The 15539-nt window shown below is 44.3% G+C and overlaps 1 protein-coding gene across 5 annotated transcripts in view; it reads left to right on the forward strand.

The window, feature by feature from the left end:
* Positions 1-646: 646 nt before the first annotated feature.
* MCPH1 (microcephalin 1) overlaps positions 647-15539 on the forward strand; it is a 229912-nt gene continuing 215019 nt past the window's right edge. For all 5 annotated transcript variants that reach the window (XM_055334855.1, XM_055334856.1, XM_055334857.1 and 2 more), the window contains exons 1-3: positions 647-745; positions 1802-1893; positions 6287-6405. In XM_055334855.1, the coding sequence (XP_055190830.1) occupies positions 706-745; positions 1802-1893; positions 6287-6405 (251 nt within the window). In that variant the 5' untranslated portion in view covers positions 647-705. The remainder of the gene's footprint in view (positions 746-1801; positions 1894-6286; positions 6406-15539) is intronic.

A 15539-nucleotide genomic window follows, 5' to 3' on the forward strand; every position in this document is an offset into this window, starting at 1 on the left:
CGGGGGCGGGGCCTGCGGGCGGGGGCGGGGCTCCGCGGGCGGGGGCGGGGCCGGGCGCCGCGGGCGGGAGGTTCGAATCCCGGAGGCTCCGCGGCCGGGCGGCTGCAGGGCTGTTCACCGACCCGGAACTCCCGCGCTCCCTCCGGGGTCCGCCCGCTCCCGCCCGGATGTATCCGCTCCGGGATTTGCGGGCGGCAGAGCTGGAGTGGGGCGGCGGAGCGCGGCTCCCTCGGCGGTAGTCGGGGACCTAGGCGCCCCCTCCCAAGCCGGGGTCCGAGGTTCGGCGTAGTGCAGAGCCCCGCGAGGTGATGCTCGGGGTTCCCACGGAGGGGGGCGAGACCCGGCTCTCCCTGCCACCCTGCAGGACCTGAGCCCCGGGGCCCCCCCAGCGGGGATCTGAGCCCCGGGGCCTCCCTATCGGGGATCTGAGCCCCGCCCCCCACCCCCCACCCCCCCACCCCCCCCCCACCCCGGCGGGATGTGAGGGTCCGACCCGGGCCGTCCCAATTCCGAGGGGCAGGGCGCTGGGCGCTCGGGAGGCGAGCGGCGGCCTCCAGGTCCCCGCCCCGCGGCTGCTGCGAAAGCGCGGACGCGCGGACGCGGTGGAGCGGAGTGAGGGCGCGCGGCGGCCGTGCGCATGCTCAGTACCGGCCGCTCCGCCACGGGGCTCGGCGCGGGGCGGCGGGGCGCGTCCTCCGGCGGCTCATGGCGGCTCCGGGGCCCGGCGGACGGCGGGTCCTGGCAGGTGAGGGCCCTGCGCTCTGGGCGCGGAGTCCGCGGCCGCGGGGGTCGGGGCTGCGCCCGGGTCTGGGCCGCGGGGTCGGCTGCTGGCGCGGGGACCCGGTCTGGCCTTCCCGGAAGTCCGCGCGGCGGCGGCCGGGGGGGGGGGGTGACCTCGGGGGGGGGCTGACCTCGGGGGGGGGGCTGACCTGGGAGGGCTGACCTGGGGCGGGGGGCGATGGGGGGCTGCCCTGGGGGCTAGGGGGTGGGGGGGCTGACCTGGGAGGGCTGACCTGGGGGGATAGGGTGTGGGGGGCTGCCCTGGGGGGATAGGAGGTGGGGGGATGTCCTGGGTCGGTACGGGGTAGGGGAGTGGTCCTGGGGGTGTAGGGGTGGGGGGACTGATCTAGGGGGGCTGACCTGGGGGGATAGGGGGTGGGGGAGATGTCCTGGGGCGGGTATGGGGTGGGAGGGTGGTCCTGGGGGGTGTAGGGGGTGGGGGGGCTGACCTGGAGGGGGCTGACTTGGGGTGGGGGGGATGGGGGGCTCACCTGGGGGTGCTGACCTGGGGGGAAATGGGGGTTGGGGGCTGTCCCCCAGTACACGACTCTCCCTGTCCCATGGGGGTGTCCCTGTGGGGGGGGCTGTCCTCAGTCCAGGACCTTCCCTGTCCCATGGGGGGAGGGTCCCTGAGGGGGGGCTGCCCCCAGTCCAGCACCTTCTGTGTCCCATGGCGGGGGGGGGTCCCTGTGGCAGGGGGCTGTCCCCTGTACGTGAACTGAGCGGTTGGTTGTTTGGTCCTTTACACAGAACATCCTTCACTGGAAAAGCCAAGTGTAGTTTAGGAATCTGGGCCGGGCGGCCGTGCTGAGGGGTCAGCCTCGGCCTAGGAACCAAGTTGTTTGCCCCCAGCTCTAGGAGCCGCGCAGCACTAGAGCAATTTCGAATCGGCTTTTGGTACAAGAAGCTGCAAACCTACCTCTCAAAGTAGATAGAGCGAGAGAGCGCGCCGCGCCGCCTGTCGTCCTCGGAGGGGGGGCCAGGTGTTCAAATACATTCGCGCTGGTACCCTGTGTTTCAGACGTCGTGGCATATGTTGAAGTCTGGTCAGTGAATGGAACAGAAAATTACTCCAAGACGTTTACAAACCAGCTTGTGGATATGGGGGCAAAGGTAAGTCCCCTGACCTTGCTGCGCGACGTTGGTCCTCCGGGACCTCGTGGGACGGGCCTGTGTTTTATTTCGGGAGGTCGTACTTAGAACGTGAGGCCTGAAGGACAGAGAAGACCGTGGGTGAGTAGCGGGGTTGGGGAGGGCGGCCCGTGACATGAACCGTGTAAACAGCAGGGTTTATAGGACAGCTGGTCGTGGGGCACCTGGGAGGCTCCGGGGTTAAGGCCCTGCCGCCAGCTCAGGTCCTGCTCCTGGGCCCCCGGCCCCGGCTCAGCGCGGGTCTGCTTCTCCCTCCACCCGACTCTCCCACTGCTGTGCTCTTTTTCTCTGTCAAATAAATAACTTTAAAAATGAGAGAGAGAGAATAGTTGGCCTTTGGGTGAAGAGGGAAGACTCTAGGCCTGGAAACGTGGTTTCTGCCATTGGCTCCTTGGATGCAGGATGTTGTTGACCGAAGTGAGAAGTACAGGAGCAGGAGAAGGTCTTGGAGGGAAAGATCGTGAGTTTGGGCACATTGAAAATATCTGGCAGACACAGGGAGGTACAGACGTGGGATTGGAGATCGTCAAGGCCGGAGAGTGCGTCGTCGGGCGTCAGGCCTGCGGCTCAGGGGAGACCACGAGTGTGGGAGTGACTCGGTGGTTAGGATGGTAGGGGCTGGAGGTGCAGCCAGCTTACTGTGTGGAGGGCGGGTGGCGGGAGCAGGGACTCGGACAGATGGGGCATCCACGAGATTCAGGAACGCACGTCTGGAAGTCGGAGGAGGACGGACTTCAGAATCTCCAGACAGGTTGGCGCTGGTGGGTGTACGTTAGGTTTTGGGAACTCCAGGGTGTTGTTGAGTGTAGCAGTTTTCAGTGGGACGGGTAAGGATTGGACGTTAGCCCGGGAGTGAAGGAGGTGGTGCAGACGTCTATGCTCAGAGGGACCTGAGCTGTGGACAGAGTGTATTTGTGTGTGTGTGTGTTGGGGGGGGGGGGGACTCGGGGGATGACAGCGTAGGCGGGTGAAGGGAGAAGACGGGTGAACGCAGACCAGGGGTGAGGGTGGGGAGAGAGGCACCCAGGGCATAAAACAGAAGGACTTTCACTCACAGGCAGAGAGGGTGCTCCTAAGTCCTGTCTGGCTGGTACCAGTCCCCACCCTGCTGCACGGCACAGCCTGGGGTGGAGAGTGCTGAACCAGTAGGGGCAGGGCGCCCTGGGACCCCGAGAAGACCCCTTCGGTTCTGGCCCGCGGGTGGGTAGGAGCCAGAGCGAGTTTCCTGGTTTCTATACCTGCTGCCTACCTGGCTAAGAGACCAGGTGCGTGGCTGGGAGGAGGGCCGTGAGGCCCTCACTGCTGAGTGTTAGCATCACACCTCCGCTCTCTTGGAGCTTTCTGCTTTCCATTTTTTATTTAGAAAACTTAGAAACGGAAGAGTGGGACATAGACGCCCAATAATTGTTAACATCTTAGCCTCCTTGCTTCGTCTGCATCTCTTCTGTACAGTGTATTTACATGTGAAAGTGTTTTTTTTTTTTTCCTAAACTATTTGAAAGTCACAGATAAAATTTGGCCCTAAATCGGTTCACTGTGTATAACCTCTAAGAACAAAGGATTTTCCCGTATGATAAAGACAATTGATCACATCTCAGAAGATTAGCAGTGGTTCCTAATGGACTCGGCCACTGCAGAAAGCTGTGCCTGTGCCAGTGCCAGTGGGTGGGAGGCCGCTGCTGTCTGTACTTGGTTCTGTCTTTACTTTCAGCCCACGGGTAAGTTGCTGGCCGTGTGTCATCAGGGTCTGACGCGGTATTTTCCTGCGCGTTTTCATATATTTATTTTGAGGAGCCTGTTCAAGACTCCAGCTCGTATTCCCATTGAGTATTTCCTTCTCTTCTTGACTTGGAAGCATTCCCTCTATTTTTCACTTGGCCTCGTTGTTGGCCGTATTAATTGCAGGATTTTCTAACTCTGTGGCTGGTCTTTTCATCTTTTTTGTGATATCTTTTGATGATAATTGGAATACAGTTTATTTATTTCTTTACGGTGAGCTTTGTTTGTTGTGTGTCCTGTTTAAAAAAAAAAAAGGCAAATGTGCCTATACCAAGATTATGAAGATTTCTCCTGTGTTATTTTCTGGAAGCTTTATCGTTTTGCCTTTCACATCTAGATTTACTGTACATCTGGAATTGATTTTTATATGTGGTATGAAATAGTTTCATGTTTTTCCACGTGAATATTCTTTTATCTTAGCACCATTTATTGAAAAGATCATCCTTTAATAATTTGAGACCTAGAATTATATTTTCTTTCTTTAGAAAAGATTCACATTTGCCTCAGTCATGGTGTTTTTGGCGCTCATATTCCAAGACTGTCTTAATCCAGTTGCAGGATTGGAGATGATTTAAAACTGGACTACAGATCTTTGAGGGCCTCTATGACTGTTACCCTTACTCCCGGGTCAGCCCTTCACAGATGCCCATCCAAGATGTGAGGGTTTTGCCACACTCCCTTACCCAATTCTAATTTAGTCTAGTTTTTGTTCCTCTTGTCTCCAGAGGCATTTAGAAGTACTGCCCATTGTTTGCTAAATTTGACAAAAAAATGACCGAGTGCTGGGCTCCTCTGGTTGTGTTCATCTGTACCTAGACTCTTAGCTCAGTAATAATCCTTCACTGCTTCAGTAGCTCTCCAGGGCCTTCTGGTAGGTGGGCAGGTAGATAGATAAAGAGTATGTATGTATATTTTATCAAAGCGATACATACATGTTGCTTAAAAGGGCAAATGTGCGATGCCATGAAGTTCATAGTACAAACAAGGAGAAACCAGCAGTCCTTTGCCCTATACTTCCCATTTTATTTTTCTAAGGCAGCTTTTTCTAGATCCATTTTATTTGTTTCTTTTGGTGTTTACCTTTTTATTTTCAAACAGTGTATGTCTATACTTTGATGAAGTTAAATATTGTTAAAAGAATTATGTATTGGCAAGTTCCACTTAATGGAAAGATTACATATAAAGGTCAATTTTTTGACACTGTGAATTTGAACATGCCATTATTATACCTTTCTTTACCTTTGATTGATATTTTAGCTGATTGTAAAATGTTAGGTATATATTATTTTCCCTTGAAGGCACTTCTCTATTGTTTTCTGACTTCCAGATTGCTGTTGGGAAGTCTGATGCCATTGTCATGTCTCACTGTTGGGTGTGATTTATTCCTACCTTCGCTGCCTTACTTTCTCTTTTAATTTCAAATCTTTCTTTACTCCAGCTCCACTGAAATTTCACGATGATAAGCTTAGTAAGGTTCTGTTTTCATTCTCATGCCAGGCCCTTGGGGGTCCTTTTGATCTAGAACACATGCCCTTTAATTTGAGTCATTTTTCTTGAATTATTTTCGGATTTTTTTTTTTTATAGATTTTATTTATTTTTTCATGAGCGACACAGAGAGAGAGAGAGAGGCAGAGATACAGGCAGAGGGAGAAGCAGGCTCCATGCAGGGAGCCCGATGTCGGACTCCATCCTGGGTCTCCAGGACCACGCCCTGGGCTGCAGGTGGCGCTAAACCACTGCGCCACCGGGGCTGCCCTATTTTCTGTTTTCTTTTCCATTTTCTCTATTCCTGTATTACTTTCAACTGTTATTACTTAGGTCTTGGTTCTCCTGATCAAGCTGATGTTCTTATCTTACATCTCCTATTGTGTCCATTTCCTTGTCTTTTTGTTGTTCATGGGTACAGTTTCTCAGATCTATTATTGTCCAGCATTTCTATAGACATTTTTTTTACTTGTGTCATCATATTTTTATTTCCAACAGCTCTTTAGTTCTCTGGTCCTTTAAAAAAAAAATAGCCTCCCATTTTGGATATTCTTTCATGAATACAGTATCTTCTGAAGATTTAAACGAATGTCACTTTCTTCTAAATATATTAAATAATACTTTTTAATTTTAATTACATAAGTTTTTCCTGTGTTGTCTGCTTCCTGTGAATTTTATTTTGTCTTTGATGTACAAGGCTTGTCTAAAATCTCTTTATTTTTGACTCCACTCCCATTCTCTCTTCTACTAAAAATGCACTGCCAGTTCCTGTGCCAGTTCCTACCTTCGCTTCCTTACTTTCCCCCTCTTTTTATCCTTGTGGAGCTCTAACTCGATGTAGAGGGAGCAGAGATAAACACGTGTATAACACACCATCCTAACTGGAGTAGATAGGTTTCCTAAGTGGCATTATCTGTTTATTAGAGTAGGGAGTTCTCTGTGACAGATTCTGAGAAATGGAATTGCTGGGGTAGGGGCTTTAGATGTTTTCCTTTCAACAAATATTGAATAAGATATCCTTTTTGATCAGTTTTACTTATGAAATTGTAAATGGTAATTTACATTTTATCTTCTACCTTTTCTCTACAGGTTTCAAAAACTTTTAACAAACAAGTAACTCACGTTGTGTTCAAAGACGGATACCAGAGCACTTGGGACAAAGCACAGAAGAGAGGCGTGAAGCTCGTCTCAGTGCTCTGGGTTGAAAAGTAAGTGATTTCTTTCTTTTTTTCCTCTAAGTAGCTAGTATTGGTCAAGTATGGAGATATTTCTCATATATCACAGAACTAGATAAAATGTGATTTTGTCTTTACCTCTTATTTGAGCGAGTCATTCACTGTCCTCAGGCCTTGGTTTCAGCAGTTGAAGATGGACCTAGTATAATCCTTAACCCTGTGGAGAGGGAAGGTGACCACATGGCCCTGAGACGTATAGGCTTGGTGTAGTCATGTAGCCACAGGAGGTGAATGTGATGAAGCAGATCATACTTGCATAGGTGCCATAGCTTAAGTACCACAGACAGCATCGAAACAACACACATTGATTTCTCAGTTCCGGCCAGTGTTGGCAGGATTGGCTTACAGATGGCTGTCCTTTCTGAGTCTTTACTTGGTCGCTGTGTGACGGGCATCCTAATCTCTTCTTGTAAGGACACCAGTTGTATTGTCTGAGGGCCCACCCTAGAGGCCTCACTTAACGTTAATTATCCCTTCCAAGGCCAGATCTCCAAATATAGGTGACACCTGGAAAAAAAGAAGGTTTGAACCATACAGGTCCACTTATACATGGATTGTTTTTCAATAACAGCACTGGCAAATTTTTGGAGATTTGTTACAGTTTGAAAAAAACAGATAAACTGCAGCCTTGAAATACTGAAAAAATTAAGAAGTTTGATATTTTAAGAATACAGTATATAATAGCATTGTAACATTGTAATAACGTTACAAAATGTGTAAATTGCTTATTATCGGTAAGGCTTCTGGTAAGGCTTCTGGCTCACGGTAGCCTGTTAGTCATTAAGTTTTTGAGGAGTCCAAAGTTGCATGTGGATTTTTGATTGCACAATGGATTTTTGATTGTTGTTGCCCCTAGAGCCCACATTGTTTAAGAGTCAACTGTATGGTCACATTCTGATGTACTTGGGGTTAAGACTTCACCTGAATTTTGTGGGGGGCATAATTGAAGCCATAAGAGGTGTGGGCAAAGGGAAGTCTTGGATGAGATTGCGGCCAGAGGGATAGTAGGGTGTCAGATGACGTAGGACCTTGTGGAGTGTGATTCAGAAGAATGTATATGGAAAAGGGGCAAAGGCAGAGGCAGGAGAGTGGTTGGAGGCTGCTGAATGATTCAGCCTAGAAGCGTTGCCTGCATCAGGGTGCAGTGATGCGGTCATGAAGAATGGTCAGATGCAGGATGCATTTTTGAAGGTAGTGCCAGACTAGATGATCTGAGGGTTTGGATGTGAGTTCGTAAAGAAGGGGAAGAATCAAGGATGACTGTGATGTGTTTGGCCCAAGGAATTAGAAAGATGGATTTGCTATTTCCTGAGATTGGGAAGGCTTCAGAAGGACCAGGTTTGGAGAGGAGATCATGAATTCCACTTGGATGTGCTGAATTCGGGGTGTTGATTAGGAACTCGTGGGGTGGAGCGTGGAGCCCTTGGCAGAGTTTGCAGATAAACATGTGGGAGACTTCTGTATACAGATGTGATTTAGCCATAATCTGGATGTGACCTCTTCTTGGTGAGTATAGATGGGGAACGGAAGTGTTCCAAGGTTGAGCACCCTAGTATTGGATGTTGAGGAGGAAAACCAGTCAGCATGGGATTCTACAAGTCAGGTGAAGAAAGCTGTCAAGGAGGCGATAGTGATCAGCTCTGGCAAACAGGTTGAGCAAAGGCATGTCCAAGAGGTTACCGCTGGAATTAGCAATGTGGAATCTCTGGGATCTCGACCAGCAGTTTAGCAGATTAGTGGGAGCAAAGCTTGTTCAAGTAGCATTTGGGAAGCAGTGCATGGAGGCTACTGCAATGGGGGAAGAGAGAGCTGGGGCAGTACCTGGAGGGGGTTGTGGAGTGGAGAAGATTGTTTAAGACGGGAGAAATGACAGCATCTGTGCTGACAGAACTGGTCCAGTAGAGGGAAATTTTGCTAATGCAGAGGCATGAGGAGACCTTTACTCATGCTAGTGGCTTATTAAGGGGGCTGAGGGACTAGACTTTAGCACATAAACTGATGGGTTATATCAGGTATATATAGGTTAATCTCACGTATCCTACAGGCTATGTAGGATGGGTTATGTGGGATCAAGGAGAGGAGGGAATGCAGAGTTTAGAGGACAGTTGCTGCTGAGTGAGTAGATGTGGCTTCAGGTCTTGAGGAAATTCCTTCCTGATGCTGTCTTCAGTGAGAGCGAGCAAGATTGTGATCTGAGAATGAGAGGCTTTGGAGGTTTGAAGAGAATAGCAACACATGACGTAGTTGTCTAGGAACTTGGGAGAGGGGGTGGATCAGGGCAGGACTAACAGTTCACTTGAAGATGGTGATTTTAAGTTGAAAATGAGGCCCTGAGCAACGGGACAGGTGTTGATCTAGCAACCTACAAGCAGCAAGGAAGCAGAGTGTTGGTTTTAACTGGGGCTGGATTTTGCCACCATAAAGGGGGTTGGAAGGATATGGGGGACAAGGATAATGATACTGAGGTCTTTCTAGAATACATTTCAGTAGTTTTTAATCTGCTCAGAGAGATTTGTAACTGTCACAACTGTCTAATTTTTTTTTTAAGATTCTATTTATTTTATGAGAGAGAGAGAGAGAGAGAGAGACACCCAGGCAGAGGGATAAGCAGGCCCTATGCAGGGAGCCAGATGTTTGACTCCCGGGATCACACCCTGAGCCAAAGGCGGACGCTCAACTGCTGAGCCACCCAGGCGTCCCACTACTGTCTAATTTAAGAACATTTTCATCACCCCAAAAAGAAGCTCTTTAGTCATTAGCGGTCACTCTGTTGATCTACTTTTTGTATCTCCAAGTTCTCTATTCTTGAACATTTCATATAAATGGAATCTTACAGTATGTAGCCTTTTATATTGGGCTTCTTTTACTTAGAATATTGGTTTGAAGGTTCCTTCATGTTGTAGCTTGCATCAGTACTTCATTCATTTGAGTGGGTGAGAAATACTCCCTTGTATGAATATACCACATTTTGTTTATCTTTTTGTTTGTTTATCTTTTGATCGCAGTTGATGGACATCCCGGTTATTTGTATTTTTGGTTATCATGGGTAATGCTGCTGTGAACATAGGTGTACAAGATTTTCTGTGAATACGTGTTTCTAATTTTCTTGAATATCTATCTATCTGGGTCCTCCTGAGTCATGTAAAGTAAATACATAGTTGACCTTCCAACAAGGTGGGGGCTGAGGCAGCGACTCTTACACTGTTGAAAGTCCCCATAAAACTTGACTCTTCCAGAACTTGACTACTTAGTAGTCTACTGTTGGCTGGAAGCCTTACCGCTAACAAACAACACTATTTTGTATATGTTTTAGATGCTATATTTTTACAACAAAGTAAACTAGAGCAAAGAACTGGTAAGAAAATCAGAGAAAATAAATTTGCAGTTCTGTACTATAAAAACACTGTATAAGTGTGTCCATGTAGTTCAAACCCATATTGTTCAAAGGTCAGCTGTATACATGTAAGGATGGAATTGCTCTCATTTGGAAACTATATATTTTAGCTTTGTAAGAAACTGCCAAACTGTTTTTTTTTTTTTAAATTGGCTATACCATTTTCCATTTTCCAGCAGCAGTGTTTGAGGATTATTATCCCTCTTTATGATTATAGCTAGCATACTGAATGCGAAGTTGTGTCTCAGTATAGTTTTATTCACCTAGTTAGTGATGTTGAGCAGCCTTTCATGTTTTTATTGGCTATTTGTCTTTCTTTGAGAAATGTCTGTTCAAGTACTTTGCTCAGTTTAAACTATTGGGTTATTTTTATTATTGAGTTGTAAGAGTTCTTTATATATTCTAGATATAATATTCTTTTTTTAAAAAAATATTTATTTTTTAAAGATTTATTTATTTATTCATGAGACACACAGAGAGGCAGAAACACAGGCAGAGGGAGAAGCAGGCGCCTCGCAGGAGTCCAGTGTGGGACTCGATCCCGGATCCTGTGATCACGACCTGAGCTGAAGGCAGCTCCCCAACTGCTGAGCCACCCATGCATCCCTAAAAATGTTTTATGTATTTATTCATGAGAGACCCACAGACAGAGGCAGAGACATAGGCAGAGGGAGAAGCAGGCCCTGCGGGGACCTGATGCGGGACTCAATCCTAGGGCCCCAGGATCACAGCTTGAGCTGATGGCAGACACTCAACTGTTGAGGTACCCAGGCGTCCCTATAATATTCTTATTATATATATTACTTGCAAACATTTTCACTCTTTTGCTGAATTGTCTTTTCACTTTTTTTGGTAGTATCCTTTCAAGCAAAAATGTTTTTAACTTGGATTAAGTTCATTATATTTATTTTTTCTTTTGTTGCTTTTGCTTTAAATGTCACATCCAATAAATCACTGCCTAATCTCAAGACATGAAAATTTGCACCTATGCTTCCTTCTGAGAGCTATAGTTTTATCTTTATATTTAAATCTGTGGGTTTTTTTCAAGTTAATTTTTGTACAGGGCATAAGGTAGGGTTTCCCTGTCACTATTTGGTATGTGATTATCCAGGTGTTCCAGCACCATATTTGGGGAGATTGTTCTTTCCCCATAAAATTGTTTTAGTTCTCTTCTTGAAAATCAGTTGACCATAGACACATAGGTTTATTTCTAAATTCTCTGTTCTGTTTCATTGACCTATAGATTTATCATTAATGCCAGTGCTACACAGTCTTGATCACTGTAGCTTTATAGTTATTTTTTTCTTAAATATTTATTTATTTTAGAGAGTATGTACTTGTGGCGAGGAAGGGCAGAGGGGGAGGGAGAGAGAGTCCCAAGCAGGCTAGCACTGAGTGGGGAGCCCAGTGTGGGCTCATGACCCGAGATCAGACCCTGATATCAGAACCTGAGCCAAAACCAAAAGTCTTGCTTACCTGACTGAGCCATCCAGGTGCCCGCCCCACTATGGTTTTAAAATTGAGAAGCGTGAATCCTCCAGTTTTGTTTTTCTTTTTTCATGATTGTTTTGACTACTCTGACTCCCTTGCATTTCTATATGAATTATATAGGATTATATATTGTCAATTTCTTAAAAAAAAAAAAGCTGAGATTTGATACAGATTGTGTTGTGTCTGTAATTAGGGAAGTGTTCTAAAATATGTAGTATTGCAATTCATGACCATTGGATGGGTTTTAAATTTTTTAGATCTTTAACTTCTTTCAGTGAGGTTTGGTCATTTTCAGTATACAAGTCTTATACCTGCTAGGTTAAATTTACTCCTATTTTTTTTTTTTTTGGTGCTATTATAAATGGAATTCCTTTTTTTTTTTTAATTAATTTTTATTGGTGTTCAATTTACCAACATACAGAATAACACCCAGTGCTCATCCCGTCAAGTGTCCCCCTCCGTGCCCGTCACCCATTCACCCCCACCCCCTGCCCTCCTCCCCTTCCACCACCCCTAGTTCATTTCCCAGAGTTAGGAGTCTTTATGTTCTGTCTCCCTTTCTGATATTTCCCACACATTTCTTCTCCCTTCCCTTATATTCCCTTTCACTATTATTTATATTCCCCAAATGAATAAGAACATATAATGTTTGTCCTTCTCCGATTGACTTACTTCACTCAGCATAATACCCTCCAGGTCCCTCCACGTTGAAGCAAATGGTGGGTATTTGTCGTTTCTAATGGCTGAGGAATATTCCATTGTATACATAAACCACATCTTCTTTATCCATTCATCTTTCGATGGGCACCGAGGCTCCTTCCACAGTTTGGCTATTGTGGACATGGCTGCTAGAAACATCGGGGTGCAGGTGTCCCGGCGTTTCATTGCATCTGAATCTTTGGGGTAAATCCCCAGCAGTGCAATTGATGGGTCGTAGGGCAGGTCTATTTTTAACTCTTTGAGGAACCTCCACACAGTTTTCCAGAGTGGCTGCACCAGGTCACATTCCCACCAACAGTGTAAGAGGGTTCCCTTTTCTCCGCATCCTCTCCAACATGGAATTCCTTTCTTAATTTCATTTTTAGATTGTTCAATAGTTAACATATAGAAATACCACTGATTTTTCTATATTGATTTTGTTATCCTGCAAGTTTGCTGTACTTATTTATTAGCTCTATGTGTTTTTGTGATTTCGGTAGGATTTTTCTACATACAGTGTTGTGTAATCTGTATGTAGACATAGCTGTTACTTCTTTCTTTCCAGACTGAATGCCTTTTATTTCTTTTTCTTGTGTAATTGTCCTGACTACAACCTGTAGCACAGTGTTTAATAAAAGTGGTAATAATAATTTATCCTCGTCTTTTTCATTTTCTTAGGAGACAAGCTTTCTGTATTTCACTCTTCTGTTAGCTATGGATTTTTTGTAGATGCTCTTTTTCGGGTTGAAGTTTCCTAGTTTTTGTTTGGATTTGTTTGTTTTTATCATTAAAAGGTGTTGGATTTTGTCAAGTGTTCTTTCTGCATCTATTGAGATACTTATTTTTTTTTATTATTATATGAAGTTTGTATTAGGTTTATGGATTTCATATGGTGAACCAACCTTGCATTCCTAGCAGAAATCTTGATTGATCATATTGTAAATACTTTTTTTCCCCCTAAATTACCAGGTCAGTGTGCTAGTACTTTGTTTTTACTTTTTATTTTTGCATCTGTATTCATAGGGGATATCGGTCTATAGTTGTCTTATAATGACTTTTCCTGATTTTGGTGTCAGTGCAACACTGGTATCATAGAATGAGTTGGGATCGTGCATGTTCTTCGGTTGTTTTGTTTTGTTTTTTAGAGAGAGAGAGAGAGAGAGCATGCATGTGCCTGTGCTCATTCTCAAGTGGGAGGAAGAGGCTGAGGGAAAAAGAGAATCTTAAAAGCAGGCTTCATGCCCTATGCAGAGCCTGTTGCAGAGCTTGATCTCAAGACACTGAGATCATGACCTGAACTGAAACCAGGAGTTGGACACTGAAATGATGGAGCCATCTGGGTGCCCCGTTCTGTGTTTTGAAGAGTTTGTAAGTATGATTGTTAATTCTTCAAGCATTTGGTAGAATTCCCAGGAAGCATCTGGTCTTGGGCTTGCTTTTGTGGAAAGGATTTGGTTTACTAATTCAATCTCTTGCTATAGGTTTCTCCAATTTTATGCTTTTTCTTGAGTTAGTTTGAATAGTTTATCTTTCTAGGGTTTTTTCATTTCACCTAGGTTATCTAATTTGTTGGTATACGTGCTTGTAGAATTTTTGTTATGATCCTTTTTAGTTTTATAAGGTCAGTAGTGATAGTAATTCATTCCCGATTTTAGTAATCTTCTTTTGTCTTGATTAGTCTTAACTAAAAAGATTTGTTGATTTTATTTATCTTTTCAAGAAACCTACTTTTTGGTTTTGTTGATTTATCTCTATTTTTCTATTCTTTATTTTCACTCTATAATCTTCATATTTTCTTCTGCTTACTTTGGGTTTAGTTTACTCTTTCTCTGATATCCTTAGGTAGAAGATTAGATTCTTGATTTGAAATTTTTCCTTTTTTTTAATTAAGGGTTTGTAGTTAAAAATTTACTTCCAACTGCTTTAGCTGCATCTCATAAAATTTGGTATGTTGTGTTTTTGTTTTCATTTACTTCAAAGTATTTTCTGCTTTCTCTTGTGATTGTTTTTGACCCGTTATTTAGAAGATTCTTATTTAAATTCTATGTATTTGTGAGTTTTCCAAACTTCATTATGTTTTTGATACCTTATTTCATTCCACCGAATCATAGAACATATTTTGTCTTATTTCAATCCTTTTAAAATAATTGAGACTTGTTTTACTCCCTAATATTTGATCTCTCCAGGAGAATATTGAATATGCACTTGAGAAGAATGTGTGTTCTGTTGCATGGATGGAATGTTCTATTTACAGGTATCTGTTAGATCTAGTTGGTTTGTACTGCTTTTTAAGTATTCTTTTTTCTTAAAGATTTATTTATTTATTTTAGAGAGTGGGAACGCATGTGGAGGTGGGAGGGGCAAGGGAGAGGGAGAGAATCTCCAGCGGACTCCCTGATGAGTATGGAGCCTAACGCAGGGCTTGAACTCAGTACCCTGAAATCATAACCTGACCCAAAATCAAGTGACAGAAGCTTAACCAACTGAGCCACTCTGGTGTTTCTGGTTAGCCTTTCTTTTTAACAAATTATTTTAGTTTTTTGTTGTCTGAAAATGTTCTTATTCCATCATTACTTGTGAATGATATTTTCCATGGGTATGCAATTCCAAATTGACAGTGTTTGTTTATTTTTTTTTCCAACTGCCTGAAAGTTTTTCCTGTAGTCTTTTGTCTTCTGGTGTCTCTTGAGAACCCGGTAGTCATTCACATCATTTCTCTGTTGTAAGTACTGTGACTTTTTTCTCTGACTTCTTTCCAGTTTTTTCCCTTGTTTTTGGTTTTTAGAAGTTTAACTTGTGTAGGTGTGGTGCTTTTTAATTGATTTTGGGTAGATTTCATTGAGTTTTTTGAATGCACAAGGTTATATATTTTTTTCTAAAAATATGATTAGTTTCTGGTTTCTTCAAATACGTTTTCTGTCCCATTACCTCTTTTTTTTTTTTTTTTTTTTCTAATTAGCTGCTGACAGGATTGGCAAAGTTTTTCTGTAAAAGGACAGATAGTAAATACAGGCATATGTTGGACATATTTTGGGTTTGGCTTGAGACTTCTGCAATAAAGCAAATATCACAATAAAGTGAAGTTTTTGGTTTGCCAGTGCATATAAGTTACATTTACATTGTACTATAGTCCATTAATGTGCAATAACATTGTTTAAAAAACATACATACCTTAATTTAAAAAATACTTTATTGCTGAGAAGATGCTAATTATCTGAGCTTTCAGCTGGTCTTAATCTTTTTGCTAGTGGAGGGTCGTGCCTCAGTGTTGATGGTTCCTGACTAATCAGGGTGGTGGTTGCTTAAGTTGGGATGGCTGTGGTAGTTTCTTAAAATAAGAACATTGAGATTTGCCACATTGATTGAATTTTCCTTTCATAAATGGTTTGGTTTATCTGTAGCATGCAATGCTGTTTTATAGCATTTTATCTCCAGTAGAACGTCTTTCAAATTGGAGTAGAACTTCTTTCAAATTTCAAACTCCTTTCAAATTCCTCTCAAACCCTAGTAGTGGTTTATTAAC

Source organism: Nyctereutes procyonoides, unplaced genomic scaffold (assembly GCF_905146905.1).
Source record: "Nyctereutes procyonoides isolate TBG_1078 unplaced genomic scaffold, NYPRO_anot_genome, whole genome shotgun sequence".
NCBI classification, from domain to species: domain Eukaryota; kingdom Metazoa; phylum Chordata; class Mammalia; order Carnivora; family Canidae; genus Nyctereutes; species Nyctereutes procyonoides.